Genomic DNA, 25,565 nt, shown 5'->3' on the forward strand with positions numbered 1-25,565 from the left:
TGAATGGTTCTGTGCTTAGGGCACTAGCCTGTGACTTGAGGGATGTGGGTTCAATTTCCTGCTCTGCCATAGACTTCCTGTGTGACCTTGGGCAAGTCACTTAATGTCTATGTGCCTCAGTTTCCCATTGTAAAATGAAGATAAAAGTGCTTTCCTATCTTTCAGGTGTGTTGTGAGGATAAATGCACTGAAAATTGTGAGGTACTACAGTAATTGGACCCATATAAGTATCTTAGGGTTGGTCTACACTACCGTAGTAAATCAATTTAACTTATGCAACTTCAGTTATGTGAATAACGCACCTGAAGTTGATGTAGTTAGATCCACTTACCACGGTGACTACTCTGTGCTGGGTCGATGGGAGAGCATCTCCCGTTGACTTCTCTTACACTTCTCAAGGAGGTGGAGTACACAAATCAATGGGAGAGAGCTTTCCCATCAATTTAGCATGTCTTTGAAACACCTACTAAATCAATGCTCTCTGCCAGCAAGGGTAGGCATACCCCTAGCTGCCATAGTGTTCCATTAAGACTAAAATACATAAAGGGCGAATCCAAGAATATAATAGGTTCTTGGGACTACTTATGTAAAAATAACCATGGGTGTAAATGTTTGTAGCAGCAAAGCTTAAACAAAGACACTTTCACAAGGAGGTTATAAAAGAACTGTTTAAAAATGTAACCAATGGTGTACTTTTGGCAAAATTGGCAATAATGATCTCCCTATAAACTTAAGAAATCTAAATTTCAAAGAACAATTACTAAACTCCAAACCCACTTTCAGTCCATCACAACATAAAACATTTTTCACTGGGCCTGAAATTTTTCATCCATAATGGAGATTTTTGTTAAGTTTAATCAAAACTGGTTAAGCCATTTTTTTGAGTGATGAGAATGTAGGGGAAAATTTAGCCTTTTTTTTGTAATTAATAACTAACTAACTAAATAATAAAAAATATGGGATTTTCAAAAACGTCTGAGGGATTTAGTAGCAAGCCCATTTATATTTGAGGGGAATTGTGCTCTTTCTCCTTAGGTGCTTTTGAATATTTTTTGTTTTGCACTCAGATAATCCAACAGTGGGTTAGTTTTAATATGTCACACTTGCTGTGGACTTTGGCCCCAGTGAAATCAACTATCTTTGATATGTGGGAATTAATTTGTTTTTCAGATTTTTAAAAGAAGTTTACATAATTGATGATGATTTTCTGGCTATACGCAGTACTTCATACAGTTTATGGGCTAAGGCTTTATCTCAGTGTAGCCAGCAGGATTAATTCTGCTGGCTCTAAAACATTTTTGGATTGTTCATTTAATGGATATTTAGATATTTCTACATGTCTTATCAAAACTGAAACTTTACTTATATGTATTAGAGTTTTATAAAGTACGTGTGTGTGTGTGTGTGTGTGTGTGTGTGTCTGACTATGAAGGCATTTAAAACATCACCACTGACCGTTTCCTAGTAGTGGAATTTGAGTTTCCCAAACCTGAATCAAGCTGTTTCTGGTGGAGATACAGAGCCTGATCCTGTAGCCCATGGGGATTTTTGTCTAAGGACTCCAAATCTACCTGTCTCTGATAACCCTTTGTTTTGGATAGTTTCTTGTCAAGCTGGGGTAGATCTTTTGTGATGCTAATTATGAAAACAGAGAACTTAATTTAATTTGGGATAGTGCTAAAGATTTCCTCAGAGGAGTTATTTCCTTTTCTACAAATTGTTTTTAAAATGATTATGCTGGACATATGGTCTCTCTCTCTTTCTCATCTCCGCCCCCCCCCTCAAAATTCACAGTTTGATTGAGATGTCTCAATCAGGTCCTAACATTTTCTTATGTAGAGTAAATAGAAATACCTCAGTTCCCTGAACATATAGTGGTATTCTTCCATCTTCTTTTTGATGGAGTATCAGTGATTTCTCCATACCCGTATGGACTTTCAGTTTCCTCCATATATTTCTTACATTAGTAAATAAATGAGTTAATAGCTGTCAGGATTTTCCTGTTTCACATGTATAATTTTGTGGCAAGGCCTATCTCCCTTCAACTTTGTAGTACCTGGTGACCTTGTGCACCAGACATTCAGTTTGGAATAACCAGATTTATTTTCCTAATTTTGGTCATATAGTAGCCTTTCTTTTACCTTATAGTTCCCTCCTCCTGTATGTTTGGTAGAGATAAAACCAGCTAGTCCAACAACTCTCACTGTAGCAGAAGAAGAAGCAAAAACAGACACCAGTTTACATCAATTGTTTTGGAAATGAAGTCTGACAAAATTCTTCTGTAGTAGAAAAAATCTGGAGAAAGTCTTCCTTGTGGTTATAGGGGGTGTGTGGGGTTGTATGAGTGTATAATGAGTCTCACCTCTGATTCCTATATGTCTATAAAAGATTGGAAAAGGTAACAAAATATACTAGATTACTAGAGTCCTAAGCAAGTGCGAAGGTACAGCAAAGAAATCACACGTTGATTCTTCTCAGCAGTTGACTGAAAACACTTTTGCGGCTTATTTTCCTTTAAGGGAAACACATAGGTTTTAGCTGATGAGTATATTTAATCATTATATAACGCCTTTCATCTTTAAAGTGCTTTGCAAATATTAATGTATTAATCCAGTAAAATGAATGCCTATCAGCACTGTGATAACTGACACTTCCTGGCTTTGGATCACGATTGTAGCACAACCTGTCAATCTGCTTCTTTCCTTTGTCTGACTACAATTAAATGCAAGATAAGCTGCCTTCTGTGCTTTTATTCTTTTTATTCTTATGTATTCCCACATAACCTGGGGCCAGATATTCAGAAGTATAACTAAGAACATCTCATAGAAAGCCAACATATATAGAGGGGTTGGGTTTTTTTTGGGCGGGGGGGGGGGAAGGGTTCGTTGTTGGTTTTTTTTTTTTGCTTTGCCTCAAGTGAAAAGGGCACTAGAGAGTATCTTAGAAACCACTTAGTTATGTGCCCTTGGCTGTTTGCCTGTTATTGCACAACCTGTGTTTTATGTTCTGTCACCCTGATTCCTCTATATTATAGCTGGTCTCCTGGTGCCACTGTTTGCCCTTGGCTTTCCTTCAAAGCAAGTGACTGTGGACAGTATTCATACAGTATATTATATACTGTATGCTTTAACAACTCATGTGGTCTTGATGGGTTTCGCAGTTACAGAGGCTGAAAGAGTAAGGCAGCCTGTTCTGCATGTTTCCATATAACATTTCTTATGAATAAATCCCTTAGATAGAAAAATATAAATCATGTCTATAATGTTTGGTTTTTTTTAATCTGGTAAGTATAAAGAAATCCTTCTCTGTCATGGCAGGGGGAAAGCACAAATAGGATATCCACAATATAATTTAAATGAAAAATCACGTGTAGATTAATTAATATTATTTCATTAGGCGTTGTGGGTTCTCAAATGTTTTTGAGCTAATGCCACGTGGTAGAGGGATGGCTCACAAATCATTATCTTCATTCAGATATTGAATTCATATTTGTTCCAAGACTACAAAGAAATAAAACTGATTTTTTTAAAAAATGTGGATTTACTTATAATGTTTTTTTATTTTACCCCACAGCAAAGGAATAAGACATAAATCATCTTTCCTGGTGATCTTGATCAGTCTCCTCCTCACTTTCTCTCATCTAATTTCCTGAACTCTCCTAAAGCATCTTCTTTAAAGGCTCCTTCCTTCTTCTCCATGAGTTAGGTGTCCCTTACGATTCTGTTTTCTGTCTTCTTCTCTTTATGTATGTGTAAATTGACAGTATTAGATAGTTAAGTAATAATAGTAATGCTGATTGTGAAATACTGAAGATTATATCCAAATAAATTATCTACCAAAATACCTACAAAAGAATAGAAGTTACTCGCTGTTTAATAAAACAATTCTTTTTGTTTAAGATTCAGCTATGTTCCCTTTCAGATTTCTTTACTTTGTGCAACTTTCCTGTGCCCACACTTTTAATTTTTAGTTATCTCTTTACAACTCTCTAACTGTAGTGATTTTCCTGATAAAGCACCATATTTACAGTTGTTGCACAGTGTAATGGGTATGTCCATGGGATTAACCATGGAAAACCGTATCTTCCTCCTCTAAATCACTGGTTTAAATACAGCACAAGTCTACCTAGTGTCCAGTGTTAATCTAACCTATTTGTCAACTGTTTCATTTTGGCTAGGAATGTCATGGATATTTTAACTCAGTCCCATGTGTTTTGCAGTCCTGGCCGAAATCCTCTTCTGTTTTGTGCCCTGTACCTCTGTCTCCTTACCCATCTTCCTCTCCTCACATCTGAGATGGAGACCTGAGGGTGTGGGGATATCAGGCAGCAGGTTAAACTGCTCTGTCCCTGTTGTAATTAGAGCAGTAAAAAGCTGCTTTATTAGACAATGCCTGCCAATGGTCCCTAAAGGATCATATGCCATTTGATTTACAGATGGGGAACAGTGTTCTCCTCTGCTCCCTTCTCATCCTTCCTGATCATGCTAACAGTCCTCCTGCTTAAGTAAAGTTAAGCCTGTGTATAGTCTTGCAGGATCAGGACCCTAATCAGACCTACATCAGAATGCTAATCTCCAGAGTGCCCAAAAATTCTCACCTACTTCTACTTTGAAATAGATTTGAAATTATGCTGGATAAGAGAATAGGGCTAATAATGGTTATAGTTTCCCAGATTACTATTACTATTATATATGCACGCTTTAATTTTACTCTGCCTAATTCAATAAAAGTGAGTACTTTGCTTTGAGACAAAGCAGCTATATTTTTACTATCAATAAATATAATCTGTTATAATAAGAAATTCTATCTGGTAAAAGTTTCCTGAGTTTGTAGAAGGTTCTTAATTACCATTGTGTTTTCTTTTCTTTCTTTTCCCTGCTCACCAATAATAAAGGTAGAGCTTTGGTGGGTTTTGTTTGTTTTTAAATGTTCTCAAATATTAATTCAAGGTCACATTTAAGAAGTCCTTTCTCTTCTTACTGTTCAAGAAAAGTAATCCACCAAGGTATTCTTTTTTTGTATTGTTAATGTCGTAAACAGGAAAAAAAATTTTAAAAATTACTTTTTGTCTTAAACTTAAATGATCTGAACTTGAAAGGAAGTTCAGACTCTTGATAGAGGGAAAAGGGACCATTATACAGTGGAGGAACCCAAGGTGAATGTCACACTGTCTGAGGTGGTTCATGATGATGAGTGTCAACTTCAGGGCAGACTGTCAAAAAGCAGAGCAGACACCCCAAAGTAGAGGTAGGTTCTATAATTACATTTCATCAATCCAGTAACAAATGTGAACTCCTGAAGCACTATAACAGTCTTGCCATGGAGTCACAGACAGTCCATTTGGGCACTCCAGTCTATCTTGCTACACAGGCAAGCTGGACTTAATGATTACTTACACCAGTGGTTTTCAACCTTTTTTTCATTTGCGGATCCCTAAAAAATTTCAAATGGATGTGCGGAAATCTTAGACAGAGTTTGCAGACCCCCTGAGGTGTGCAGATCACAGGTTGAAAAACTAATTTGCACCAATGATCACAAAACATTCAGTCCCATGCTTCCAGTCCCAAGAGACAAGTCACTTACTCCAGGTCCATTTGTACCCTAGATATCACAGCAAAGACAACACTTGTAGCCAATCCTATAGTAAACTAACTAAGGGTTTATTAACTAGAAAAAAGAAATGGGAATTATTTACAGGCAAAAGCAGGCAACATAGATACACAAATGACAATCTATAGTTTTAAAAGGAGATCTCTGCTTTTGTTTCCTAGCTCCAGTGCTTTGAGAGTCCAAACAGCAAAGAGATGTTGGCTATCTTTATTTCCTTCTTCCAGAATTCAAGCTGATGGGATGAGTTTCCTTGCATGTAGTATTTTTATGGGCATGAAAGGACCATTAGCCCAGTCTTTGTATTGTGATGTTTCACAATAGCCCACTTAGTTTTGATCATGCACTGTGATGGGCAGGGGAACTACTCCTTCTGCCTGGGTTCATAAGTTCAGAGCAGGTATTTTTACAGTTATAAAGCGAAACTTACATATCCTCTTACAGTATGGGATATATTACAAATAAGATTAATACAATTTACAAGCATTTGATAGAATCTAAACACTTACATATCTTTACAAGTCTAACACTTATCTTGAACAATAGTAACAAACAGGTGAGCTGGTCTGGTTTCCAGTTATGAATTGTCAGTGCTTAGCTGATAGCTAGAGCCTTGGCAAGCGCTGGCACCTGGCCTTCCAGCATCACAGTGATCCCTAGGTTCTTTACCAGATGAATATGGGAGCATGCCAATAGAGGGAATAGAAGTCTTAGAGGATGCTGAACTTTTGGGGGGAACTTTGGTGTCTCATAAATGGGATACAGTGTTTTTTTTTTTTTTTTAAGATGCAAGCCTTTATTTCAAATTGAGAAGCTTCTTCTCAAAATAGTGGACTCTTTTTTCCATGTGGAGACCTGAGGTATCTCAAATTAGAACAGGTTTCAGAGTAGACGCCATGTTAGTCTGTATTCGCAAAAAGAAAAGGAGTAATTGTGGCACCTTAGAGACTAACCAATTTATTTGAGCATAAGCTTTCGTGAGCTCTTAACTTAGTAGTACACCATGAGAATCTGTGGAGTAACATATAAACAGCAAACTACTGTGAGCTTAACTTTACATATTTAGAGTGTTGGCACTTTAAATCAGAAGTGCCAACTCTGTAAATATGCAGTATTAAGTTCACAGTAGTTTGACACTTATATCCTACTCCACAGGTTATCATGATTGTACTACTGAGTTTAGATATAACTGTGAGATTTTCTCTGAAGCAAGTTTCACTAAAAAGTCTTTTGAAAGTGATCTTAAATAAACCATTCATTTTGACCATGTATGTATTTAAGATGTAAATAATGGTATAGAATTACAGATTAAAGATTCAGACTCAGTGAGTTAACTGGCAATAAGCACAGCGTTCTCTAAAATGGGGACACTGACTTTCTTCATGCTTTAAAAAAAATCAACACATTTTATTTCCATTCACATTTACCTAAAAAAAAAAAAAAAAGTATAATTCAACCTGCATTTTGAACAAAAGTTTATTTATATTGAGATAATGTTTGCAAGGCTCTTCAGAAACAGGAAGACATGTGCTTCTGTTTCTAATCTGAATAGTCATAAGATATATGGTGTTAATGTAGTAAGCACCATTCAAACCAGCATAGATTCTCCTATTTATCTAGTATATTTCATTAAATTGTAAAAATTTGAAACAAATGTATCCAAAACCTCAGTAATCCTCAAGAGTTTCATCAGTCAGAGACTTATAAAGCATATACTCAAATCATTAACAACTCAACCACTGTAGAAAGGCTTAAAGATTTATTATAACAACTTAAAGCATTGTTTAAGGCAATCTTGTAGAAACAGATTGTACTTGTGAAAATCAAATTCCTTGTTATGAACATAAGTTTGATATGACCTTTACAGTCATAATTATAGAAACAAAATAAGCCAAGAAAAAAGTCAGTGGTTGAGGATAGAAATCTGTATTAAATTAGAGGGGAACTTATTAAAAATCGGCTGCATGTTTCACACCATGTTAAATTTAACTCTTTTTATTAAATGACTAGATTGCATGTACCTATTATTCTTGGATATAGGGAAGAAGATGTTCCACCTAGTAACAGGTCACTGAGATAGAAGTAGAAAGTCATTCATAGCATGGATTTAGATGAGGCCATGCTTCTTTCTTAGGGGCATGGAAGGCCAAGACAGACGCATGCTTCAGTTGTCTGGGGGTGCTTTGAGATCCATGGGATGTCCCAAGATTGATTTTGGGAGAACCATGAGATTAAAAATTCTCAATCTCTACTCAGAGCATGGGGAGCAACACCTTGTCCTTTAACCCCAACAGATAACACCTCAGAAATTGGGTGAATGTAAACACCTGGAGCCAGATCCTCAGCTGGAGTTGGTTGCTAATTGAAATCAATGAAGCTACACTGATTTACACCAGCTAAGGAGCCGGCCTATGCAGTTTTTGATATATCTTTAGGGCCTCCCTTCCTCCCCTGCACCTTCCTTGCAAAGTTTGTCTATGGAAGGGTATGATTTGGCCCACTGTTTTTATTTAATTAGTCTCTGTAAAATCAGTGCAATTCTGTGATATTATATGCCAGACTGCTGATTCCACTAGTGGGAATTAGAAAACTACAGCTTTAAACTGTTCTCAAAGATGAAGAGTAATCTCAAGACTCAAGGGAGCAAAACTGAGTATCTTCAATAATTTTCATTTTACTCTTTATAACAAGATTATAACAATGTTAATGTTTCACTCCTGTTTAGTGTAATTTTCATGCAGGGATTAAATAGACAATGAAAAATTGGTTTATTAATTTTTTTAAACGAATAGAAACTAAGTATATGAATACTATTTCATTTAACAAATTTCTCAGTTATTTATTTAAATAAATGTAGTATTTCTTCTTAGTTTACAGCTAAATTACATCCAGCAATATGAAGAAAGGGTTTTTAAGGTAATCATACTATGCTGTGATATGTAAAACAGGTACTGTGTTGCAGACAGAGTTTTGGTGGACTTGTGAATTGTTAAACTCTTTTGTTCAGTATATATGTGGATACAAACTCATTCGCTCTACAAAAAATCATTGTTTTGTTCTTTCAGTTCTTATTCTACGTAGAGACTTTCCTCTACTAGTCTTACAGTGACAACAGCTAACATGTGGTGGACTACAACAATGTCTACCAGTATTAACCTATGACCAGACTCTTTGTTAAAACTAATGAACACCAGTAGGAGTTCTGTTTTATAGTGAACTTTCTCCAAAGTTAAACATAGAGAACTTCCCCTACATTTTTATTTTAACTATTAAAACAACAAAACACAAAATGAGCCATGGAAATGTATTGCAGCTTTGTTTTCCTATTTGTAGAATATTCCTTTGAATCTTTGAATGTTTGAAATACTCCTTATTGTTGGTTTGTGATAAAGTCAAATATGTTAAATCCTCTCACAGTTGCTCTCTCACAATCCCTCTACCTCCTGCAGCTTGTGCTCAAGGGGTCAAATTCTGCTTATGTTACTCACAGAAGTAGTCCTGCTGGCTTCATGGAGTGTTACACACATGAGTAAGGCAAAAAGGATTCGGTCCAAAAGGACTAACTTAAATTGGGGAAATCCAAAAAATTGTTATGCCAACCTGATTCCCACTTTAATAAAAACAAAGTACTACACTGTGTCTTGAGTTCTGGTTACTGTTGATTGGACATTAATTTTAAACCTCCACTTTGTGTACTAAACTGTATATGCAACATCCCTATTTCTGATACACTTTAGTACCCTTTCTATATGCTTTTGTTCATTCATACTTCGAATTGTAATTAGTGGTAGAACTTAGGCCACATTCTACAGTACACACTCAGACAAAACTCCCCTGTAATGAGGGTGTTGCCTGTGAAAAGTCTGCAGCATTGGGCCTATTAACTAACTAATTGTATTGCAAAATAAAATGTGAAATAATATTTACTCAGGTATCAAAGTTTTACTATAAAAATGCATTTTAAATGTCACATGAATACTAATTTTCCCTGACTGAAAAACTCTTTTTTTTTTAAGCTGTTAAATATAAATCTGTCTAGTTTTTAAAACCCTCCCTGATTTTTGCTTAGTTTTGAAAGTTGGCTCAATTAATTTCCAGCAAAAGATCACTCTCAAGTAATTTTTTCCATAAAACCAAATAACTAATCAAGAATATTGTTTGGAGGTAGTTAAGAATACACACCCTTGTTGTGCAACATTTCTTCAGCTATTGAACACTCAGAACAGATATCAGACCCCAAGGTACATTTGGCTTCTGTGAAGTCCGAACATGTTTTTTTTATTTGGAGCCTAATGATATGGTGGTGTTTCTTTTTTTTCTTTTAACATCTCTATAGCTTTCAGGATAAATTCTTGCATCTCTGTAGTTTTCTCTTATAGAAAAGATGTCTTTCCTCACAAAACTAGATTACTCTGTTTTCCCTTAAGGCATAATAGTCACCTTTGACATCAGAAACAGTAGGTAAAACAACAAAGGTTATGATGAGAAATCAGTCTCAGATATGGAGGTGTTTATCTGTTGATTTTGCAGCTTACCCTGATTTTAGATATTTGTTTTAATATATTACTTGGCTCCTCATTTAATCATTCCTCAGCTGACAGGGATTGGGGTGGGAAGTATTGGGTTTCCATGGAGAGCTGTGTAGTAGGGGGCAAAAAGGGAGTTTGGAATCAAGTTACACAAAACAGACAGACAGAAATGGTAAATCTTTAGAGTGCCCTGAATTTGAAGCAAAGGCCTTTTAGGTGTTTGTCGGGGCAGGGGGAGAGAAGGGATCCCTTTTAAAAAGGTGTTTAGTGTATGTGTAGTGTAGTCGAGTGTGTTTGTGCATGTTACTTTGTAAGTATAGGATGTGGTGTGAGTTTTTCTGTGTGTGTGTGTGTTCACATAGGGGTTGTGTGTATAGGACATGATGTGTATTACTCTCTGTGTATAGTGTGCTTGTGTTGTCCTAGACAGGGTATAATTTGTGTTTGTTTACAATGTGGAGTGTGTGTTTGTGTGTGTGTATAAAATGTATAGTGAGGGTGTTCTGGGGTGTGTCGATATATAGACTACGTGTGTCTTGTGTTAGAAGGTTGTGTGACTAGACTAGGATGTGTGGGTATAGGAGCATGCACGGTCCTGTGTGGGTGTGTGACGGGCAGCAGGGAGAAGGGGGGCTGGGCTGAGGCACAGGCTGTGTGTGGAAGCCCTGGAGAATCCCGTGACTAATTGCATTATCTTCCCGCTCCTTGCCTTAACACTGAAACGCAACTCAAAGGCGTTTGGAAAATCGCTTGGATTGCAGCATTGTGCCCAGTCTCAGCAGCAGCTCCCCCCCCCCCGCCTGTTCACACTGGAGCAGCAGCGGGAGGCCGGGGTTATACCTGCCTGCTGTACCTCTGGCTTGGGGGCATGCAAATAGCGCTGGCCGGAGCAACCAATCGGGAGCAAGCTGCAGGAGTTTGGGGGATCCCCCCCTTCCACTTAATCCGCCGCCCCCCCACCAGGGAGAGCTCGCAGCCGCCTGGTCGCAGAGCGCGGTGACCAGAGCCGGGGCACACGCTGCCTCCTCTTCTCCGGGTGCTGCCTTTACTGCTCTCGCCTTCTCGCCGCTTGTCCACCGCTATCCCCCGTTACAGCTGTGCAGGGTGACACGCTCTGCGCACGGATAACTCTCTTCCTCCTTCTCTGCTTCTGCGTGTGCTGCTGCCTCTCCTTTCTAGGGCACCCTCGCGACTCTCCAACTGGCCTCTGCTTCTCTGCGGGCTTTGAGGTGGTTTCGCTCTGCCGGACTCCGGCTCTCCCTTCTCCTCCGGCTGCCTCCTGTAAATCAGACAATAGACTCATCAGATAATCCACCAGGGAGCTGCTGCAAATTTTAATACCGCTCCACTTCTCCCCCCTCCCTTCTTCCCTGCCTCCCACAAAGTCGGACATAAACCCCGTGAAGAGGCAGCAACTTGCAACCCACAACCATACAAAGAACTGGGGCAGTTCAGGGCACAACCCATTCAGGACAGGCAGCAGCAACAGAAGCTAATAAACAGGAATAAATAAAGAGTGTGAATAGGCTGCTCCTTTGGTGTGTTTGGGACAGTGAAGTGGATGGAGAAGAAAACGGGGATGCGACTGAGCCACATTTGCTGCGTTTTTTATCAGCTGTGTTTCCTATCAAATGGGATCATTTCAGGTAAAATTATCCCTTTCTTTGGCGCTCATTTCTGTACTTTCCATAGCATGGGATTAATAGAAGGGGAAAATCAGTGATCCAGCATGTTACTGTTGCTTTCTTTTCTTATTTGTAGCCAACCTGTACATGTTACTTTGCAACTAATCAGTATTGTATGCAGGATCTGGTAACATATATATCAATAACATATGTATAGATGATCGTATGGCACAGAGTGATTTCCCACGTATACAATGGTTATAGTATGTGTGTGTATTACATAGTATTCATAATATTTGTATATACCCATTATGAGTAGAACATTATTCATAGTGTATCTATCTACAATTTATGAATAATTATATATAAATATGTAATATAAAATATCCACACATAGAGAGATTCATAGAATCATAGACATGTAGGGCTGGAAGGGACCTCAAGAAGTTATCTAGTCCATCCCCCTGCGGTGAGGCAAGGTTAAGTATATCTTAAGAAATCTTAAGCATTTCTCAAATGTGGCCACTGTGGCCGCATGCGGCCACCAGTGGCTTTTTCTTGCAGCTACATCCCCCTGAAGAGTGATGGAGAGGGGGTGAGGGAGGGGCAAAGCAGTGGTCAGTCCCTGAGGGCTACCAGTAGGGATTGGACCCTGACCCCCTCTGGAGCCACACATGGTGGAGGAGGAGGAGCTAGTGAGTTCCCCACCTTCCTGGGGATGTAGGGTTGGGGCTCCAGCCCTGGGGTGGCAGGCAGCAGGCTCTGGCCACAGGGCTCCAATGCCTGTCTGCAGAGCTCAGCCCCCATTGCCCCTGGTCCCCCGCTGCCTCCGCTGGCCCATCATGCATTCCCCCCACCCCGTTCCCTACTTCCCCCCTACCGCTCTCCCCATCCAAGGCTTAATTTGTCCCCTGGCTTGCCAGGACTGAGTAAGTCTGTTGCTGCTGTGAAAAGTGATATTTGTATGTTTGTTAATATCACTTTTCACAGCAGCAGACTTACTAGCTTGCAAGTCTTTTAAAAAAAGCAACCAAAAAAAGGAAAAGAAGCAACAGCAAAAAAGACAAGAACCTGCAGCGCACGTTATTTGTGTTTCTATTCTGTTTAGGTCCTATAAAAAAGAGAGACAACTGTACATTATTTTTATTATTGAGTCTGCAAAAAGAGTCAATAAATTATAATGATTTGGATATGTGCATGTGCATATATATTTGTTTTTCATAAAGTTAATTAAGTATTTCAAGAAATACTGTCAGTGCAGCCACCAGCAAGAGTTGGTGGTTGCATGTCGAGGCCAACAAAAAATTTGTTGTGAGAACCCCGGACTAGAATGTATATGTGTACACACATAACGTACTCACAGATTCAGCTGAATATGTTGTTGTGTTGAGTATTTCATGCATTGTGATAATTTATATATCATATACACATATCACTAATAATAAAATCATTAATCATCAAATAATCAATCATTAATATTCTTTGATAATGATGGAGGTTTTATTGTTGCATGTATGTGTGCATGCACATGTGTTGTGTTGTAAGCATTTGCATTTGGCTGTGGTGTGTTGTAATGATATATAGAATCACAGTCAGTCTTAAACAGAGCTCATCAAATACATGTCAAAATGTTCATGACATTTTTCTCCCATTTGTTTCATTGAAATAGCAAATTTGTTGACCAGTTCTATGTTGGCTGAAAAACAGGATAAAATTTTCATGGAACTTTTGACACTTATTTCTAAATGCCATTTTTTTTTTTTGTCCAGCTCTAGTTTTATATAGGAGGTGTTTATTAAAGAGAGCAACTACAGACACAAACAATAGTTTCCACACAGTTCGGGTTCCAGCTTATCTCCAGTGTTTACCAGGGACCACAGTTCCTGTCTAGAACTCGTAAACAGCACAGAGACATCTAGTGGCTGACTAATATACTGCAAGTAAACATATTGTGGGGGAGGTACATTGGGGTGAGGGGGAATGGGACAAGGGAGTGCTTTGTGTGATGCATTTGTTGGTTAGGAGCACTGGGTGTAGTCAGGGGATATTGGCATATATGTGTGTTCACTGGCATGAGTGGTATGCTGTGGCATGTGCAGCACTGTTTTGTGGCATATGCTGTTATTTGTCTGGCTTTCCTGCAGGTCTGCATGCATCAGGAGACTCTGAGGAGTGGGAGATCATCTTCCCAGCACTGTGGAGCAGAGGCCAGCAGGAGCCTGCTGGAGGCAGTGGTGGTGGAGGCAGCTGCAGTACTGATCCCAGCTGTGGAAACAGCAGCAGTAGCAGCACCAGTGCTCCTGCTACACCTAGCCAGGTGGCAGGCAGCTCCCGCGAGGTCCGCTCGGTCTCCTCCCCAGTAGACAGACAACCACAGCCAGCTGGGGAGGTAGCAGAGGAGGAGGATGCGGAGGATGAATACGAGTCTCAGGAATTCTATCATTGGTCTCCCCATCCTCAGGGATCTGGCGCTGCTTCTCAGTTACCGCCGCCACCTTCCCCACCACCACCACCACCGTCAGAGGATGGGGATGAGGTGTTGCTGAGGATCCCGGCCTTTGCCCGGGAGCTCTACCTGTTGCTCAAGAGGGACAGCCGCTTCTTGGCACCTGGCTTTGCAGTGGAGGAGCGGCTCAGGGGTGAGGGGAAAAGCCCCGCAGGTGCTGTCCATTCTCAGCCTGAGAGAGCCTGTTACTACAGTGGCACTGTGCTTCGTTACCCAGGCTCCTTCGCTTCTTTCAGTACCTGCGTTGGATTGGTAAGGCTGGCCCTGCATGCAGGCAGTAACAGCCACATTCCCATTCCAGTCCCATCACTGTCTCATCCTCCTTCCTATTCCCATCCTGCTCCTACAGCCTTCTCTCACATTCCATCCCTAACCTGCTGAATTTCACTCTATTCGTCACCTCATCCCTAATCCCAGTCCCCTCCACACATTCCATCCAGTCCTATCCATATCTTTGTCCTGATCATCCCATCTCTGTGTCTGTTCTACTTCCCAATCCCATTCCCCCTGCTTCCTAATCTTATTCGTCTCCTTATACTCTTCTTTCTCCATCTCCTGCTCATCCCTCTCCTTAATCCTAGCCTGTTCCTTAATCTATTTCCAAACTTATCCCCATCCTCCATGCTCGCCCATCCTCCTTCCTCCAGTGGCATCCATAAACCTACTTTTCAACCTTATCTCATCCCTGGCCTCCTCTTCCCTATCTTGTTCTTCCCCATCTCTAATCCCATCCTCTTCTACATCCTTATATTTATACTGATACTCCATATCTTGTATCCTCATTCCTCTTCATCTTTTCCTTGTCCCATTCGCCTTCTTATGCCCCTCTGTCCTCATCCCCATACCTGGCATTACTAGAAATGCACCCTCTTCTTTCCTTATTTCTGCCCATAAAAATACATAATGAATATGTGTGCAGTAGAAATGTTAACACAATCAAACCATTGTGGTGAGTTTCATTTTAGAGACATTGGACCTGATTCTCCTCTCAGTGACATTGTTTTTATATGATGTGAATTTAGTGACCTCCTAATTTACACCAGTGTGAGATCAGAACCAGGCCCATTGACAACAGCAGTGGTGCTTCTGATGAACTGGAATCCCAGGATACCTAGGGGAGGGTGGAGGGACTTCAGGCAGCTGGGATGATGTAAAACCCTGGCCGGATTTAAAACAAAAGCAATTATTATTCTCATTATAGGGCCTTTATAGAGCATCATAAATGTACACGCCTGCATCACTTTACAAAATGTGGAATAAAAACAGAGATGCTGATGAAGTGAGTCAGCAATATCGAAACTGCCTGTTTTTGTGGCTTGATGGCTGTCAATCCATGCAACTATAGCACAGCTATAAAAAACTCATTGGATTCATTCCAAAGTTACCTATCAAACCAGATCCACGATAGACTCTCTGAGGTTTGCCAACTTTTCATGCACAATTAGCAGTTTTTGCATTGTCATGATGTGAAACCATGTGAAATGTAGAGAATATGACTGCATTTTACTTTGCTTGTTTGGATTTGTTCAAACACAAAACTCAAACTGAAACTGATGGGGGAATTTATTTGGATTGATACCAAATAAAATAGTTGCATGCACTTCTGCAGAGTAAAACTGCCAAGTTTCACACAGTTCTAAGTGGTTGGAATCTAATTAATGATATTTTGTCAGATTTTCCGAAGTACAGTAGCGGAATTAATTGGGGAGGAACATTCTCAAAGTCAATTGATGGTGATCTGAAAGCCATCAGTAGGCTTTTAATACTCTGAAAATGCTTTTGATTTAGGAGCAATAGTATTCATACTAACTGGACTTTTCACAGGTGTTTCAGTTTATCCTTGAATGTATGCATAGACTAAGCATGCAAGCACTCAGATCATGTGCTTGTTCAGATAAATGCTGCTGAATTGTCAATCCTTTTTCTAGGGTCTTGTCTACACTACCACGTGGGGTCGATCTAAGATATGCAACTTCAGCTACGTGAATAGTGTAGCTGAAGTCAATGCATTGGCGGGGCCTCATGGAAGGGGTGGAGGGGGGTCGGGCCGCGGTTAGAGGGTGGTCGAGCACCCATGGGAAAGAGGGGAAGTCGGCGCCTATGAGTCGACGTACTTAGATCTACTTACTGCGATGTCTTCACTGTGGTAAGTCGACAGCGGACTCTCTCCAATCGACTCCGCTTGCGCTTCTCATTCTGGTGGAGTACCAGAGTTAACGGGAGAGCGCTCAGGGTTGATTTATCACATCTATACTAGACGCAATAAATTGACCCCCACTGGATCGATCGCTGCCCGCCGATCTAGTGGGTAGTGTAGAAAGCCCTAGGTCTTCAGTAAACAGTATATGATCTTGAAAACTTTATTCATGTGAGTAATCCTTACCTAAGTAGCTCCATGGTTTGCAATGAGACTACTCAGGTAAGCAAGGCTTCCTCCTGTAAGTGTTGCTAAATCAGGCTCATTGTTAAAATTTGCACAACATGGTAATAACAAGTTGCCTTAAAAATGCAGTTCTCTGTTCAGTCACCATTTGTCCCCTATTACACATGTGAATCATTGTTCGTTTTCCAAGAATCCTTTCATTTGCATAATACAGCATAAGGATTGCTATTTCCCTCCTATGCCTTCATGCTTTCCTCACCAAAAATAGTCAAGATATTTTAAACTTCACTTTCTGTTTTAACATGTAAATTACAGTGAAATTTGACTCTACAAGTATTTCATTATAAAGCTATTTCAGTTATAATGCATTCTGTATTTTCCTTCTGGTTTGGTAAAAACTAATTTTAGAGACAATGTAACTTGAAGTTCCTTCCTTTTTAGTATGTGTATATATATTCTTCCCACAAAACCCTTGTGAACTTTGAGTGAAAGTTGCTAGAATGCATATCCTACTAATACAAATCATAAAAAGCAAGGCGATGAGTAGATAAGTCACTTAACACCCCATCTACACACCACTTACCAATTTCCTTTCTCAGCCTCTGCTCCCTCCCTCTGGTACTGAAGCTTCCTTCCACCGTCCCCTCTGCTCCCGTGGTAGTTTCTCTTTCTAGTGAATCTCCAGTGTCTCAGCAGAGGACAGCCATAGTTTGACAGGCCTGAGTAGGTCCATCCCATTGGTATTACAGTTGAGAAGGATTAATACCTCCAAAGGAGGTTATGGGGTGAGGCATGAATGAGGGACTGGATGCAAGAGAGGAGCATAAGTGTAAGGGGGAGCAGTAGCAGCTGGGCTGGATGGCCTTTCCCATACTCCCCCTGAAAAATCAGTGTCAATCTCTTGAAGGGTTGGGGGGGAGACATGAATAGGGAGAATTAGATAGGAGTGCATGGGGGTGTGGAGATGGGAGAGGGGACTAGATGAACACCTTGGATCTCAATACACATTAATAGTTCTGCCTCACACCCTGGCAGTGGCTTCCCAGGTGCTGCTTCCAGGTACACCAAGAGTTATTATTTACATATTCATAGATGTTAAGGCCAGAAAGGGGCCATTATTATCACGGAGAGTAGGCTGATCTCCTACATACCACAGGCTATAGGATTTCACCCAGTGAGGTTTCCTGCATCAAACCCATAACATCTGGTTGAACTAGAGCATCTCTTTTAGGAAGACATCCAATCTTGATTTAAAGAGTTTAAGTGATGAAAAATCCACCAAAACCCTTGGTAAATTGTTCTAATGATAAATACCTTCACCATTAAAAATGTTGCTTTATTTCCATTCTAAATTTGTCCATCTTCAACTTCCATCTAGTCTTTTCCCTGCGAATGATTTTTAAGAAGAAAGCATAATGATAAGGACATTGAATATTATTGTGCATGAACAGGACACCACTAGAAACACTATCATTTGATGATGATTTCCCATTAACAGTTACTTTTTCAGTTCTATCAATTAGCCAGTTTTTAATCCATTTAATATATGCTACATTTTGTATAGTGCTATTTTTTACTGGAACACTGTGTTATACTAAGTCAAAGCCTTTCAGAAGTTGAAATATATTATGTCAATCTTGTAATCTCATCAGAAAACGGTTTATTTGAGTTTATTTGACAAAACCTGTTTTTCATAAAACCATGTTGACTGGTAGTAATTATATTACTATAATCTTTTAATTATTTTCTGATTGCATTCAATGCAATGAATTTGCCCAGGATTGAAATTTAGCTAATTGGTCTATAGTTACCTGAGACATTCTTTTTTTACTCTTTCAAAAAAAAAAAAAAAAAAAAGAAAAAGAAAAAAAAGAAAAGTGATACATTAGCTTTTTTCCAGTCCTCTTTCTAAATTACCTATCTTTCTTACTTATGTGGCCCACTGCACCGTTTTATCTATCTTCCAGTAAATTAGAGTAACAAAACTAAATGTGTTACATAAACTCTCACTCTTTCTGCAGGAAAAAGTTGTAATGTTGGAGATATTTTTAAATAATTATTTGTGCATTTAAGTAGATCAGGTTGATTATGTGTATGTTTGTGATGGGCTAATGAGAAAAAGTTAAGTTGAAGAAATGGGTTTTGCATTTGGGCACTATGAGGTCTGGCACAGAGGTGCCTCCAGACATTTTTCACATGGTACGCACAACTGAATCACTGTCACTTTAACTTAGCATGGTGCCACTCAGGTTTGGCCTGGATCCCCTCCAGTGTGATGAAGGGTCACTGGGCCAAATTTCAGTGAGCGGTGTTGTGACCCAGTTTGGTAGGTTGAAATGCCACTTAGTTTTGGGGCCCTCTCAGAGGGTCTGGGGCAAACTGCCCCTTTTGCCCCCACCTCCAGGCAGACATGCCCCTGCCTGTGACATACTTTGTGCGTAATGTGAATAATGGCTGTGGGTGGTCTTGCATACCAGGTACAGCACTATGGAGAGCCCAGATATATGCACAAAGACGATGATGTGTGCAGACTGGATTCCCCTACACAACATTGCTCACCTTCACACCCTTCTTTTCTCTTCCTGGATTCAATGTCCATTCCTCCCCAGAGCCAAGATTGGCTCTTGTACTACCCCAGAACTGCTACCCCTATGCCTCCTGTTGGCCAGCCTGCTTCCTGGCTCCCAGGCATCTCTGTGCTGGGTGTGGTTGCTGAGTTAGGCAGGCCATGTTGGAGAATAGAATTAGATGATGGATATGATCATTTTTATCTGCTAATCTTGGTGAAATTTTAAGTTATCTTGAATAAGAGCAATAACACTTAATTCTTCACTCTTAATATGTTTAATTTTAAAATCCAAATGTAGCTTATGTCTGAAACGTTATCACTCTGTGTGTGTGTGTGTGTGTGTGTGTGTGTGTGTGTTTGTATAAGTCTGGCATTTTGGACACTGTGATTCTTTAGCGAGGGAAACTCTGCAAAAGCTGGTAAATGTTATACTATGAAAAGTCATAGAATATTGAATTGCCCTTTGAAAAGTTATTGGTGCTAAATTTGGAGACTAACTTTTACACTGTAGTGTTGGGATTAATACCTACTCCCAATAGTGTTTGTGTGGCTTAATGCATACCTTATCTTGGGTTCAAGTTACTGAATAAGTGCAAAATATGAGTACTATTTACATTTAAATACCCCTTATTAACTATTCCATCCTGACTACCACATTGGCTTTAGGTCCATCTCCATGATCCTTCATGAGGGAGAGTCATGGTGCATGTCATGGGAGTTAATGCTGGTAGCTTCAAGAAACATTACTTCCTACAGCCCTTGGAAGAAGATGGCATGTTAATTAGTGTAGGTCTTTTCCCTACCTTTGGCCCTGATTATACTGTTTGTTTTTGTGTGTGATTTATTTTTTGGCAGGGGAAAGGAGGAGCATTCAAGGGACTGGGAAGTGTCTCATCTTTCCCTCTGCAGTGCTCCAGCTCCACTGCTGCTTGTCCATGTTTTTTTTTGCTCCCTACTGCACTGAGCAGCAGTTGTTTGGGAGGGGGGACAAGAGCCTTCCTGGCGGCTCAATCTCAATTCTGAGCTTTCACTGTTTCAGTAAGTTTGAGGAATGTTGAGAGGACAGACATCTAGGGTTTCACTTCACTGTCCACAACCTGTTGGGATGTTGGAATGCTTTGTTAGTGTTGGCCTTTATTTTAGTCTGAGTTGTGTGTGCATGTGCATACAACAGGGCTGTCAGAGGGCCAGGTGGTCTAGTGGGTAGCACATCCAGTAGACAGCCTCGCCCTTCAGCAGGACAGCTTTTCAGTCCAATTCTTCACCCTTGTATTGACTTTGTTTCACTTTGTGTTCTCAGTGTCCTTGCCCTCTCCTTACCAGAAAGGTGAGTGGGGTGGGAATGTGGCACATGCACCTCCTGCAGCAGGGGCAATTGGTATGGGAGCCCAGCCCTCCCACTTCACTGGGCTCCAACCCAGGGCCCTGTGAGAGCCAATCAGGGTCCGGCACCTTGGAGTGCCCTCGGAGTTACCCTCCTGGGTCACTTCCTACCGTCTGTTGTGCCCCTCGGCTCCAAGTCCAGTATAAGATAGCAAAAGAAAAAACAACTAAACCTTCAGCCCCAACCAGGCTGAACACGAAGACCTATTCCTTACACCCTTATTCAGGAGCCTTCAGCATAGTTCTCCCTTCCTCCTCCCTGCTGAGCTGAGGCACTCATAAGAACATAAGAATGGCCCTACTGGGTCAGACCAAGGGTCCATCTAGCCCAGTATCTGGTTTTCTGACAGTGGCCAGTGTCAGGTGCCCCAGAGGGAATGAACAGAACAGGTAATCATCAAGTGATCCATCCCCTGTCACTCATTCCCAGCTTCTGGCAAACAAAGGCTAGGGACACCATTCTTGCCCATCCTGGCTAATAGGAGAGATCCTTTTGTAGCTCTTCACAGTCTGCCTGGGACTTAACTACCTTGAGTAATTTTGTATCATCTGTAAATTTTGCCACCTCACTGTTCAACCCTTTTTCCAGATCATTTATGAATATGTTGATTAGGACTGGGCCAGTACTGACCCCTGGGAGACATCAGAATTTACCTCTCTCCAGTCTGAAAACTGATCATTTATTCCTACCCTGTGTTTCCTATCTGTTAACCAGTTATCAGTCCATAGGAGGACCTTCCCTCTTATCCCATGACAGCTTACGTTGCTTAAGAGCCTTTGGGGAGGGACCTTGTCAAAGGCTTTCTGAAATCTAAGTACACTATATTCACTGGATCCCGCTTGTCCACATGCTTGTTGACCCCCTCAAAGAATTCTAGTAGATTGGTGAGGCATGATTTCCCTTTATAAAAACCATGTTGACTCTTCACCAAGAAATTGTGTTCATCTATGTGACTGACAATTTTGTTCTTTACTATAGTTTCAACCAGTTTGCTCAGTACTGAAGTCAGGCCTGTAATTGCCGGGATCACCACTGGAGCCCCTTTTAAAAATTGGCGTCACATTAGCTATTCTCCAGTCATTTGGTACAGAAGCTAATCTAAATGATGAGTTACAGACTATAGTAAGTAGTTCAGCAATTTCACATTTGAGTTCCTTCAGAATGCTTGGGTGAATACCATCTGGTCCTGATGACTTATTACTGTTTATCAATTTGTTCCAAAACCTCCTTTAATGACACCTCAGTCTGGGACAGCTCTTCAGATCTGTCACCTAAAAAGAATGGCTCAGGTTTGGGAATCTCCCTCAGATCCTCAGCCGTGAAGACCAATGCAAAGAATTCATTGAGTTTCTCCGCAATGGCCTTATCGTCATTGAGTGCTCCTTTCGCACCTCGATCGTCCAGTGGCCCCACTGGTTGTTTAGCAGGTTTCCTAACTTCCTGCTTCTGACGTACTTAAAAAAATTTTGCTATTACTTTTTGAGTTTTTTGGCTAACTGTTCCTTGAGTTCTGTTTTTTGGCCTTCCTAACTGTATTTTTATATTTCATTAGCCAGTGTTTATGCTCCTTTCTATTTACCTCACTAGGATTTAACTTCCACTTTTTAAAGGATACCTTTTTGCCTCTCACTGCTGCTTTTACTTTGTTGTTTAGGCATGGTGGCTCTTTTTTGGTTCTCTTATTATGTTTTTTAATTTGGGGATATACATTTAAGTTGAGCCTCTATTATGGTGTCTTTAAAAAGTTTCCACGTAGCTTGCAGAGATTTCGCTTTTGGTACTGTACCCTTTAATTTCCGTTTAACTAACCTCCTCATTTTTGTGTAGTTCCCCTTTCTGAAATTAAATGCTACAATGTTGGGCCGCTGTGGTGTGTTTTCCTGCCACAGGGATATTCAATTTAATTATATTATGGTCACTATTACCAAGCGGTCCAGCTATATTCACCTCTTGGACCAGATCCTGTGCTCCACTTAGGACTAATCAAGAATTTCCTCACCTTTGGTGGGTTCCAGGACAAGCTGCTCCAAGAAGCAGTCATTTAAGGTGTCAAGAAACTTTATCTCTGCATCCCGTCCTGAGGTGACATGTATCCAGTCAACATGGGGATAATTGAACCCCCCCATTATTATTATTATTGAGTTTTTTATTTTAATAGCCTCTCTACTCTTCCTGAGCATTTCACAGTCACTATCACCATCCTGGTCAGATGGTCAGTAATATATCCCTACTGCTATATTCTTATTATTAGAGCATGAAATTTCTATCCATAGAGATTCTATGGTACAGTTTGATTCATTTATGATTTTTACTTCATTTGATTCTACACTTTCTTTCACATATAATGCCACTCCCGCACCAGCACGACCTGTTCTGTCCTTTCGATATATTTTGTACCCTGGTATTACTGTATCCCATTGATTATCCTCATTCCACAAATTTCTGTGATGCTTATTAGATCAATATCCTCATTTAATATGAGGCACTCTAGTTCACCCATTTTATTATTTAGACTTCCAGCATTGGTATATGAGCACTTAAAAAACTTGTCTCCTTTTAGCTGTCTGCCATTACACGATGTAATTGAATGGGACTCTTTTTCATTTGACTGTTACAGACCCTACCTGTATTTTATCATTTTCCATCCTCTTGTCCTCACTAGGACATAGAGATTCTCTATTAATAGATCCTCCCCTAAGGGATGTCTGAACCATGTGCTCCTCTGCACCTGACAGCTTTCCCCCAGCCCTTCATTTAAAAACTGCTCTATGACCTTTTTAATGTTAAGTGCCAGCAATCTGGCTCCATTTTGGTTTAGGTGGAGTTCATCCTTCCTGTATAGGCTCCCCCTTTCCCAAAAGTTTCCCCAGTTCCTAATAAATCTAAACCCCTCCTCCCTACACCATTGTCTCATCCACTCATTGGGACTCTGCAGTTCTGCCTGTCTAACTGGCCTTGCACATGGAACTGGGAGCATCTCAGAGAGTGCTACCATGGAGGTCCTGGACTTCAATCTCTTACCTAGCAGCTTAAATTTGGCCTGCAGGACCTCTCTCCTATCTTTCCCTATGTCATTGGTACCTACATGTACCACAACCACCAACTCCTCCCCAGCACATAAGTCTATCTAGATGTCTCGAGAGATCCGCAGCCTTTGCACCAGGCAGGCAAGTCACCATGCGGTTCTCCTGGTCATCATAAAACCAGCTATCTATGTTTCTAATGATCGAATTGCCCATTACTAATACCTGTCTCTTCCTAATAGCTGGAGTTCTCTCCCCCGGAGAGGTATCCTCAGTGTGAGAGGATACCACAACATCGTCTGGAATGGCGATCACAACTATGGGATTGTTTCCCTTTGCTCCCTTTTTAAGCTTCTTGTCCAGTTGGAGCATGCTCCCATGATTGGAGGGGCAGGGCTACGAGGGCCCAATATTGTTCTTTAATCCTTTCAGACCCATTGTGGTGTTTGGACATGCCATTACAGTGCATCATCCTCAAGTGCTTTGGTACATGTCCTATAAATGTTCATAAGCCATTGTCGCACTATAAAGTGGACTTTTAACAGCTTGCTTTTTTCTTGCTGATTTAGCTTTTTTCATCTCTAACATATACAATATCTACACAGTTTACATGATACTTTTGAAGTTGCTTAATTTATGGTTTCTAGAAATGAATAGCTAGAAAAGATACAGAATCATCATAGAAAGTACAAAAAAGGCCTTGAGTAAAATTTGTAAAAGTGTGTATGTGACTTAGGAGCCTAAATTCTATTTTCAAAATTGATATAGGCACATAGGTATCTAAATTCTAATGACTTTCAAGCAGACTTAGATTTCTAGGTGCCTAAAGGCCAAGTTTTACAAAGATATTTAGATGCCTAAAGATGCAGATGGGCACCTAGTGGGATTTACTAAAGTACCTAAGCCAGTTAGGCACCTAACTCCAATTGAAAGTCACTCACATAGGCTCTTTTGTAAATTTTAAACCTTGACTCCAAGGGGAGTCAGATTGAGCCTTATGAGTGTTGAGGACAGTCCAGCCACCTAACTCACAATTATTAAAGATCCTCTGTACAACTTTTGAAATGTTCTCTGTCTTCTTTTCAGTGTCGGCATTTAAAATGTCACCTTGTCTCCCACTTTAAAACTCTCTTGAGCAACCAACACCTGCACTTTCTGTGAAGATCCAATATCACCTTACAAAGTAACTTCAAAAGTATGTAAACTGTGCAGATATAGTGTATATAGTACGCTGAAAAAATGCTAAATGTTGTCAATGGGAGTCTTTTAATGGGAATTGAATTAGACCCTTGCAGATCAAATTCAGACTGAAAGTGGCTAACTTCATTGAGCTGCATATCCTATTAAGAAAACGTGCCCTGAGGGATAGTTGTTAGCCAGAGTGAAAACCCAGAAGGAACTGAAAAATATCTGGGCTGTCCAGGGCCTGAAATAGTAGCAATGTCCTCTGTAGAACCTCAGAGTTCACCTAATCAACAGTGACAGCCATATACATTGTCTGACTGTTTACTTTCGAAAACTTGAGAAAATTCAGATTGCTTTGAAGTTTAAGCAGGGGTTTCTTTGAGTGTGTTGTGGGAAACAGCACTCATGTTAAGGGAGGATTACGCCAAAGAGTTTTCCATTTGTATACTTAAGGCTCAATTATTCATCTCTTAGCCTGAATAGTAGTTCCTCACATAAGCATCCTTATTGATGTCAATGGGACTACTCATATGAATGCTACACAGTTAATTGGTTGCAGAATCAGGCCCTTTATGAATTGTGCCTACTTCTTGCTTCTGTTTAGACTCAGCATTTGAAATGGAACAATGAACTGAACATTCCTGAACACTTATAATGTTTTATTTTAATTGTTAATATAAATCAAGTTATAATAGGTGGTTTACTTACTACAGTTAAATCATGCATGCTTGAGAAGAGACTTGTATGGATTTAG

The 25,565-nt window shown here is 40.2% G+C and overlaps 1 protein-coding gene across 1 annotated transcript in view; it reads left to right on the forward strand.

The window, feature by feature from the left end:
- The first annotated feature begins 11,697 nt into the window (after window positions 1-11,697).
- ADAMTS19 (ADAM metallopeptidase with thrombospondin type 1 motif 19) overlaps window positions 11,698-25,565 on the forward strand; it is a 275,279-nt gene continuing 261,411 nt past the window's right edge. The window contains exons 1-2 of the mRNA XM_077816366.1: window positions 11,698-11,782; window positions 13,906-14,519. Coding sequence (XP_077672492.1) covers window positions 11,698-11,782; window positions 13,906-14,519 — 699 coding nt within the window. The remainder of the gene's footprint in view (window positions 11,783-13,905; window positions 14,520-25,565) is intronic.

Source organism: Eretmochelys imbricata, chromosome 5 (genome assembly GCF_965152235.1).
Source record: "Eretmochelys imbricata isolate rEreImb1 chromosome 5, rEreImb1.hap1, whole genome shotgun sequence".
NCBI lineage: Eukaryota > Metazoa > Chordata > Testudines > Cheloniidae > Eretmochelys > Eretmochelys imbricata.